Source organism: Doryrhamphus excisus, unplaced genomic scaffold (genome assembly GCF_037039965.1).
Source record: "Doryrhamphus excisus strain RoL-2023G ecotype Guam unplaced genomic scaffold, RoL_Dexc_Guam_v1.1 HiC_scaffold_100, whole genome shotgun sequence".
NCBI lineage: Eukaryota > Metazoa > Chordata > Actinopteri > Syngnathiformes > Syngnathidae > Doryrhamphus > Doryrhamphus excisus.
The window spans coordinates 10,859-20,908 of record NW_027621860.1 but is presented as its reverse complement, the minus strand read 5'-3'; the positions used below and the strand labels follow the sequence as shown (position 1 = coordinate 20,908).

General features: G+C 52.1%; 2 protein-coding genes across 2 annotated transcripts; both read right to left on the bottom strand.

The window, feature by feature from the left end:
* Positions 1-232: 232 nt before the first annotated feature.
* Positions 233-616, bottom strand: LOC144895234 (rutC family protein in vnfA 5'region-like). The gene is made up of 2 exons (XM_078788645.1): positions 464-616; positions 233-421 (listed from the first exon to the last, which is right to left on the bottom strand). Exons 1-2 carry the CDS (start codon positions 614-616, stop codon positions 233-235), a joined length of 342 nt encoding a protein of 113 aa, XP_078644771.1.
* Positions 617-5,348: 4,732 nt separating this feature from the next.
* Positions 5,349-7,545, bottom strand: LOC144895233 (asparagine--tRNA ligase-like). The gene is given in 3 exon segments (XM_078788644.1): positions 5,349-5,782; positions 5,785-6,738; positions 6,852-7,545. Coding segments are annotated over 3 exon segments (2,082 nt in total).
* Between the last annotated feature and the right edge of the window lie 2,505 nt (positions 7,546-10,050).

Sequence of the window (10,050 nt, the reverse complement as noted above, 5' to 3'; positions counted from 1 at the left end):
CTGCGCTTGCGACCAAAGTTCAGCCGCTGCTCGATGATTTCGCCGGCAATACGCAGCTCCGTGCCAAAGCGCACCGTGGCAAGGCTGTACAAACTACTTCGATCTTGATAGCGACTGGGAAGATAGAACAGCACGTCGCTGAGCGAGTGCAAATTCAACGCCGCCAATTTTGCCGCAGCGGCAGGCCCAATACCTTTGATATCACTGAGCCGCGTGCGCATAGGATAGAGACTTAGGAAAGAACCATAATCGCGTCGATCTCGACCGCCACGCCCTTGGGCAAAGCCGAGACTTCGACGGTGGCACGAGCCGGATAAGGCTCATCAAAAAACTCCGCCTGCACCTCATTGACCACGGGAAACTGACTAAGATCAGTCATAAAAATCCCAACCCGAACCACCTGCTCCAAACTGCCACCCGCCTGCTCACAAATCGCCTTGACGTTGTTAAAACAACGGCGTACCTGCTCATGCAGCCCACCCTCAACCATTTGCATACTCTGCGGATCAAGCGGAATCTGTCCGGAAATATACACCGTATCACCCGCGCGAACCGCCTGCGAATAAGCACCAATCGCACTGGGCGCCTGGTCTGTGCTGATAATCGAACGCGTCATTGTTACCAATCTCTCTTGTAAATACCAAGCGAGGATTTTAGCAGCGATTGAGATCGAACTTCAGCACAGATCATTGAGATGTTTATCGAGTTGTAACCCATAGTGCTTGATCGTTACCCACCGCCAAGAGCCTTACAAAACAAGAAGCCTTAGCTCCAATCCAGACAGTTCGCGCATTAATTATATGAACAGACAGTTTATTCTCGACACTTAGAAAAAAGAAGGAGGAGGTTGCACTTCATGTTCCGTAAGACTAGTACATAGTCCATGTTAAAAAGGCGGGCCAATAGGTTCCCTGAGTGTATCGAATGGTGCCGGATGGCTTAGACAAACCTCAGCCATCTTGTTAGATCTATCACGCGGATATAGAGTCGTCAATTTCATGTGGACTGTGTACTAGTGCTTAGTCTCATTGAAAATTTGGGATTTTATGAGTGGCTCAGGGTAGCTGAGCTTGTCGAAGCCAGCGCTGAACCTTTCACCACTCTGAATACCACCGGATGCTCGAAGGATGGTGCAATGGCTTCGACAAGCTCAGCCACCTTAAACAACGACCGATATCCCAAATTTTCAGTAAGACTGAGTACTAGCCCAAGTTCAGCACTTTAAAGAAGTGAATTCGTATCAGCCAAATAAAATCAATGACTTAAAAATACGCTCTATTTCCAGTGGCACTACACTCTGTTGGTTTGAATGATTTTTCTCCGATAAGTGCTGGTGGGCAGTTTCAGTATTCGCCGTAGCTCCGTTTCATAGGCCTGCGCCGGGGTATCTCGTCGGTAGCCAACCCACTGCTCCTTATCATTGCGATAGAGCGTGGTCAGGCGCACTCGGTGTCCCATGCTTTTGCGGATCGTACTCCAACTGTCGTGATGGTGACTGGCCTTGAGCTGACACCGTAGATGATGAACCACATAGTAGGCCAGCAAACTGATCCAGATATGCGCTTTGATCCGATCATCCTTTTGATGATAAATCGGGCGCATTCCCAGCTCTGCCTTCACGCTGCGGAAGGTCGCTTCGATGTCGGTCAGTTGCCAGTACAGGCGCACCAACGCGTCTTGGCTCAAGTCCGTGCGTGAACTACTGAGCACATAGCTGCCCAGTTGCTCACGGCGTTGTTGGTCGTGCTCATTGCGCTGATAGTGCACCGCGTTGACGGTGCGACCATCGTCACTGAGTTCAACCTCGATATCGTAGCCGCGTTGAATCGAGCGGTACTTCTCCTTGAGTCGACCGATTTTCTGATGCACTTTCTCGGCGCGCTTTATCCGCCGTGGCTGTGTCAATCCCTCATGCAGATACGTGAGCTCTGCTTCAAACTCGCGTTGCTTTTTATCGCGCATCGCCGTTTCCTTGGCCTCGCGCGTGGGACTGTGTACCACCAAATGCACACTGCCCTCATCACGGGCGACACACCAGGTGCGTACGGTGCCGCTCTGGGCGCTCTCTATCGATGCATCCTCTGGACGCTCTGGAATGTCCTGCTTGCTGCGCTCGATGGTCAGATAGTCATAGCCCTGCTCGGTCAACCACGCTTTGTTGGCTTTAGTGCAAATGCCTGCGTCCATGATCACTAAGGGTTTGCTTTGGCCCGTGCACGGGCTTTGAAGCTGTTCAATGGCGTGCTTGAGCGTACCGGGCTCGCTGACATTGCCCGGTAGAAACTCACTGTGTAACGGAAATCCAAACTCATTGAGCGATAGACCCAGCGTCACCAGCGGATCTTTGTTGCCACGCTGCTTGCCACGTCCAAATTGAGCCAATTCACTGTCTTTGTGATTGGTGCAGAACCATGTATTGGTCAGATCGTACAGTACAATGGTGCCATCGCCACCGTAAAGCTCGCGGATCGTGCTCTGCAGGTGCTGCTCAATCGTTTGTTTGTGCTCATACAACGCATCGCCGACCCGATAGAGACGATCCAGATTCAGGTCACTGTCCTTAAACCCGATCAACTCATCCAGTGCGCTGACTTCCTCGAGCCACCGACACGTGGCACGCTCACTGTCCGGAGCGATCATACGTGCTGCAATCAAGGCCTGCGCCAAGCGTGTATAGCTGTCCTTGATGGGCAACTGCTCGAGTAAAGTGTCCAAACCCAATTGCTGCATGCCTTCTAGGCACAGGCGCTCAAGCCCCACCGTACGGCAATGCTCGTCGCTTTGGCTGTTGAGATCAACGGTCTCGATCCAAGCGGCATCATCCGCCTCAATGCGCTCAGCCGTGCGCAGCCGAGGCAGCAGGCGCTCGACCCATTGCAGCACGTGAGCGTCATAGTCGGTTTGTTCAGCAAAAAGATCATCAGGGTAAGGGCTTAGGCGCTGTTCGAGGCACTGACAAAGCTCAGGCCACAGGGTTGGATCCACATCAAAATGCGCGCCGAGATTGAGCAGGGTTTTCTGCTTGACCTTATCGGCTACGCGATAGGTTTTAACCAACCGGAAGGTGTAGTGCGAAGCGTTAGAGCTTGAAGAGGTTTTAGTGCGGCGAATAAACATTCGCTGAGAGTATAGGTAAAAAAATGGAATGTCAATAGACTAAAATAAAAACATGGCACTACATTACGATTTCAAAATGTCGTTTCCAATTAAATCAATGGCTTACATTATTTTTTGGGGTGAAAATCAGGTCAGAAATAGCCTATTTACACCAAAAGTGCTGAACTTGGGCTAGGAGCGTTTCAGCCTGGTGCCCGCGCGGACATCGGGAAGTAACTGAATCCTCGCTTCGCATAGAAATGTGAAAAATGGTGAAAAAATTTATGCATATAAATCAATAACCTACAGAGAGTTACTTGGAAGCGTTTCAGCCCGGTGCCCGCGCGGACATCCGAAAGTAACTGGGTGAGTTATTGGTTTATGGATAATGGCGGTGTGAGCGTACAAAGACCGACCATCCACTGGTGTTTTATACCTGATTTGGAAGCGTGGTCTGCAGTTGGCGAGAAGGTCACTGGTGACGACCCGGTGTAATACCGAGCGATCCCGTTTTGGAAGACTGCATAATCAACGACAACTGCGCACGCTCACACGCCGGTTCACACTATAGAGGGTTATGCCATGAACGACAAGCGATCAGCCAACCACGCCAAACAGCGCCTGAATAAACACCTTGAACACGTCAATCTCTATGCCGCTGGCATCTATGAAACTGACAACGCTACACTAATGCCCGCTGCTTGGGGGTAGAATGTCGCTCGCCTGTTTAACGGTATCTACGGCGAAGATCGCTAATGGATACACTCGCCGGGAATAGCTGCCAATAAAGTGAGGACATTTTCGAATGCCATTTACACTCCGATTTCAAATACTCGAATTCACAATATCTGCCGACTTCGCCTCTGATTTGAGCCTCGATGAAGCACATCGCACTGAAACCAAGCAGTAATTAACGCCATCCGTACAATTTTCACCGGAAAAATCGTGCAATTCAAGACTTCTAAATTGGCCGAATGCTGGTCAATCTAAATGAACCGCGCTCATTTTCGTCGGTGATCACCTGAATCATTGAACCGAAGATATCAAGGTTGATCTTTTTCCAGTTCAAACCTTCAATGTGCGGAAGACGAGCACGTGAGAGATGGCCTTGAGCGGTAATCGCATCTTTCAAGCCCAAGCTATAGATGCTATGTTCCAAATATAGACAAGACTTAGCGGATGAAGTTACGTCAATGCACAGCTTAAAATCCTACGAACTACTCACTTCATCATAGTTATTTGACCCTCGATTTTTGCTGAACAACCGGCAAGGTATCGACTCAACAGATCGACCATTGTGGATCGCCAAACTGCCCCGAAGAATTTCAACAACTATGGATTTCGCCGCACTTACTGCAACTGACCGCAAGTCTAGACTAGGGCTGCTCGTAGCCTCTGCGCACTACATGATGCGAAAAGCACCGTAGTCAACCACTTAAACCCAACCCAGGGAGTCCGGCACCCAAGTCAAATCTCAGTAGCTAAACATATCATTCAAAAGATTGATGACCTTTGAAGCGGTATTGGGATGAATATTACCGAGCTTTTTATGAAGTCGTCGCTTGTCTATTGTGCGGATTTGATCGAGCACGATCTCGCCTTTTTTATTTTGAAAAAAGACAGGCACCCGAGTTGGATAATGTTTGATGGTTGAGGTCATTGGCGCGATTATCAGGGTGCGGAGTGCTTGATTCATTTCGTCGGGGGAAATGACGACACAAGGACGAGATTTTTTGATTTCTGAACCCATAGCCGGATCAAGTGAAACCAAATACACGTCAAAGCGGTTCACCATATCCATTCGCTGTCATCGAAATCATTGGCTAAGGCCTCGTCAACAAGTGGCGTTTCATCGCCTGAACACGCACTGGCAAATGCCTCTTTCCAGCCGCTGCGCGGTTGATCAAGCTTGGAAATCACGATTGTTTTATTGTGTACATTGATCGATACCGCACTATCGAACTGACAGTCTCTCAAAAACTGAGCTGGAATAATGACGCCTCTGGAATTGCCTATTTTGGTAATTGTCGCTTTCATTGCGCACCCCTGAATGTAATAACAAAGTTATAACATTGATTGCCTGTATAAATCCATCAGTGATTGTATACATTTTTACCGTGGTCGGACGTAAAAACGCTGAGTGCAGTTAGGACTGCCCTAAGACCCCGTGAGCATCACGCCCCGCCCGCCTCTGGTTTTCACGCTTCGACTTCAGCCAGCACTCGACTCGCACCAACAGCAAACACACCGCCTCAAAACGCCGCCTGCTTGGGCGTGCGCGGAAAGGGTATAACATCGCGCACATTGCTCATTCCGGTGGCGTAGGCGATCAGGCGTTCGAAGCCGAGGCCAAAGCCGGCATGAGGTACTGAGCCATAGCGGCGTAGGTCGCGGTACCAGTCCAAGCCTTCGGCTTCGATGCCGACTTCCTGCATGCGTTGGTCGAGTACGTTGAGTCGTTCTTCGCGTTGTGAACCGCCGATGATCTCGCCGATACCGGGGGCGAGCACGTCCATGGCTGCCACGGTGCGCTCGTCGTCGTTTAGGCGCATATAGAAGGCTTTGATATCTTTGGGGTAGTTCTGCACGATGGCCGGGCGACCGATGTGTTGTTCCACCAGCCAGCGTTCGTGTTCGCTTTGCAAATCTATCCCCCATTCAACCGGAAACTCAAAATCCTGCCGGAGCGTTTAAGAATCGCTATTGCATCGTCGTAGTCCATGCGTTCAAACTCGGCGCCGATAAAGTGTTGCAGTCGGTCAATGCAGCCCTTGTCGATATGCTGGGCGAAAAAGGCCATATCGTCCGCACGCTCATCGAGCAAATCGCCCAGTGTCGCTTTGAGCAATTGCTCACTCAAGGTCGCTAGATCATCCAGATCGGCGAATGCGATCTCGGGCTCAATCATCCAAAACTCGGCTAGGTGTCGGCTGGTATTGGAGTTTTCGGCGCGAAAGGTGGGGCCGAAGGTGTAGACCTTTGACAGCGCCAGGCAATAGGCTTCGACATTGAGTTGCCCCGATACCGTCAAATAGGCCTCGCGTCCGAAGAAATCCTTGGTGAAGTCCACTTCGCCTTGAGCGTCGCGTGGTGGGTTTGCAATATCCAGCGTCGATACTCTAAACAATTCACCGGCGCCTTCCGCATCGGCTGCGGTGATCAGTGGTGTGTGCACCCAGTAAAATCCTTGTTCCTGAAAGAAACGATGCACACTGGCCGCTAGGCTGTTGCGAACCCTCGCCACGGCGGCAAAGGTATTGGTACGTGGTCGCAAATGTGCGACTTCGCGCAAAAACTCCATACTGTGGCGCTTAGGCTGAATCGGATAGTGTTCGGGATTGTCCACCGTGCCGATGATGTCGATGTGCTCGGCCAAAATCTCCACCCCTTGACCCTTGCCTTCGAACTGAACCACCGCGCCTCTAGCTCGTATTGCCGCCCCCGCTCCGGTCTTCTGCAACGCAGCGTAGTTGGGTAGAGTCTCTGGCGCCACCACTTGCAAGGTCGCAAAGCACGAGCCATCGGAGAGCGCGAAAAACGACACCCCAGCTTTTGAGTCGCGGCGGGTCCGCACCCAGCCTTGAACCGTGACAGGGGTGGTGAACGCATTATCGGCCTGGACAATGGTTTTAATGGGGGTCGCTTGTGGTTGCATAGGAAATTCCAAAGGGGAAGTAAGTGCGGGATAATAGGCTGAACGAAGGGTCTCAACGACTACTGGCTATTATCTTGTCTTGCTAGCCAATGCTCAATACTTTGCGCGCAAGCTTGGGCATTAGGCATATGTAGATGATGATCGCCGTAGAGCTCTATCTGCGTGAGATCGTGCAATTGCTGGGCGCGTAGCTCAAGCACGCGTTGAGCATGGCTCGACTGGTTAAATAATCCGTCTTTGGCGATCAGCCACAAGCTCGGGCAATCGACCGCCGCTAGCACCGCCAACACCTGTGATTCAGAAAAATAACTCATGCTCGGCCAGCGCCATTTTGCATCGGAACGCCATTGCCAGCCGCCCGGTGCGGGCTCCAGATTGCGTTCGATAATCAAGCGCGCGTAGCGCTCATCCATACCCGTCGCCTTCAAACGCGCTTCGACCGCGCTATCTACTGAGCTATAGAGTCGTTTGAGTTCCGAGCGCGGGCGAAAATATCGCTGCGCCTTGGCCAGCCGCTCAACAAGCATCGACTCGGATTCGCTAACCGGCCCGGTGCCTTCGATCATTATCAGATTTCGCAGCATCGGCGGCGCACAAGCCCAGACCCAAGGCCCAAGATTGGCACCCAAAGAATGCCCCATATAGGTGTAATGATCCCATCCCAGCGCTTTGCTGACCTGTACGATCAACTGCGCCATATCGCCAAAATGGTAACGATAGCCATCGGGGTAGTGCTGGGAAAGACCACAACCGGGCAGATCCAACGCCACCACCTGCGCATCCAGATGCGCCATCAATGGGATAAAGCTCGCCGCATTGTCGAGCCAACCATGCACCGCCAATATCCTCTCGCCCGAACCCGTGCGTTGCAGCGCACGCAGTCGAAGATGAGGCAGCTCTATGTCGAGCTCGCGCAAACTCACGCTGCCCCCGCTTTGACAAAGGCCAGAATCTCATCGCGCCGATCACAGCCATCTTTATAACCAAGTTCAAACAGGGGCTGAGTCATTCTGGCATCGAACATCAAATAGCTGGAAATACCATTGCCGTCCTTGCTGCCCACACCCAGAAATCTCAACGCGGTGCCGAGCGAGCCGCTAAATACTTCGATATCACGAGGCACCCATTCGTCCAAGGGTCGGCTGGGACTGATGTGCAGCGTTTCGATGGGCTTGAGCAAATTGCAGTTGTTGTCATAGACCTTGCCGCGCTGCCCGACAACGGCATTGATCTGCTGCAAATGGTCATAGTCGAGTTCGACCTTCTCGGTCATCATTGCATCAAACATATGCGCGGTCAGTGTCCCGACCGTCGGGACACCGGGCGTAGAAGCCACCTGCATCCCAGAGACCGAAATCGTAACAATCCGATTTGCACCCATTTTGATCGCAGTGCTCAAGGGCAAATCCTGCCGCATCGAACCATCGCCGTAATACTCGCCCGCGATCTCGATCGCCGGAAAAATCATCGGAATCGCCGACGAAGCCATCAAATGGTCAACCGTGACCGGGCTTCGAATCCCCAAGCGCGTTCGCCGACGCCACGGCTGAATATCGGGATGACCATCAAAAAAGGTTACACTGTGACCCGTTCGGTAGGACGACACCGATACACCAAGGCCATACAAACAGCCGCTTTGAATATTGCGCGCCACCTTGGCACCGTCAAATACACGCCCTATCAGCTCGCGCAGCGGCGAGTTATCGAGCAAAGCGTTGATGGTCTCACCTTCTTTGGCCGGACGAAAAAAGCGATACATAGTATTGAGCGGCAAACTGCTGAACACCTGATCAATCGACAATTCGCACCAGAGCTCTTGCGCACGCTCAACCGCCTGCCGAAAATTATCGGCATGGGTCGACAGCACCGCAGCATTGAGCGCACCCGCCGAACTGCCAGAGTAAATATCGAAGGGATTGGCAGCACCCAGTTCGCACTCGGCCAACGCTTTAAGCACGCCAATCTGGTAAGCATTGCGCGCGCCGCCACCCGGCAAATACAAAGCGGTGCGCGGCGCTGATTTTGAACGTCTTGAGGAAAATAGCTCGAACATGGTGATCGATTTTAGCACCGAATCTCGGCGTCACTGGTTCACAAAGCACGTACGTACGTAAAACGACGAATTCAAGCATAGGCAAAAAGTGATGAGGCGCTACCCCAAGCCTAGGTACACTGAGCTAGTCGAAGGGTGCCGAATGGCTTCGACACGCTCAGCCATCGTGGTTGAGTCGTCAATATCATGTGGGCTATGTGTTAGTTATCATGCAACCAACGTTCAAAGCTCTCCATCGGCGGTCTAAAATAAGCAATCATTCGACCAAGAACTGGATCACCCCACGCGCCATCTGTCCAAGGCGCCATACCGTGCAATGCCATGCGATGCAAAATATAGGCTTCACCGGGACGAGTATGAATCGCGACGCGCTTGCAGGATGTGAATAGCTCCTTGCGCAAACCCTGATAGAACTCGGTGATCTCCTGTTGATCCAGACGATCCGGCGACACACCGCGAAAATGCTCAATCAACGCCGACTGAACCAAGCGATGCGAACCCTCCCACACCACCAAAGGCGCGGCGCCCTCGGAATGATCCGTCAGCACAATACCCAGCACAAACGAATGAGCCTCGCGCAAAAACCGCCGCCGCTGATCACCCACCGGATGAATCCCGTCAATATGTGCTGCATCCCGATTCAAGCGATAGCGAAACGCCGCCTCCGACTCTAGTGCGGAAGGCTTGGGATAACCCGGGTAGCACGCCGAGAGCTGCGCCGCATCCCACTCAAGTGGCGACAACAGTTGCCGCTTACGAATAAATTGCACCGCATCACCGACCAGAGGAACCCCCGCCACCGTGCCATCGCGCTTATTGCCAAGCACATTCACCCCGGCAAACCAAGTGTTTTGGTAGCGAAACCACTGTCGATGCTCGCTCGCCTCCACGATATCCAACGCGCAAGATCTGACCGCTGATACCCATGGCAACAATTGCTCATCACTCGCAAAACGGTACCAGCCCAGAGCATTGTATTGCTGCCACTGAGCAGAAAAATCGCGAATGGAACTTTGTAAAAATTGGGTCAATTAGAAGGCCTCATAGCGCAACCTCATGAGAGAACATTGGCAGTGTTGACGCGAGTGGTGCGCTTGAATAGTAGGTCGATTTAGCTGCGCTTACGAAACACTGAAAATCGGTGCATTCTCGCCCGTCCACATCCAGTATTTGGCTGCAATCGCCGACTTTGACCAAATAGGATTGGGCAATCGCCCTCGCTGCATTAGCGGTTTGAAGGCTGGTC

What these genes read in the sequence shown, in the direction of transcription:
- LOC144895234 (XM_078788645.1), bottom strand. Translation starts at nt 616, where the DNA reads ATGACGCGTTCGATTATCAGCACAGACCAGGCGCCCAGTGCGATTGGT. An exon ending in AGGGTGGGCTGCATGAGCAG is followed by an intron (nt 422 to 463) that starts GTACGCCGTTGT and finishes ATTTGTGAGCAG; the next exon opens with GCGGGTGGCAGTTTGGAGCA.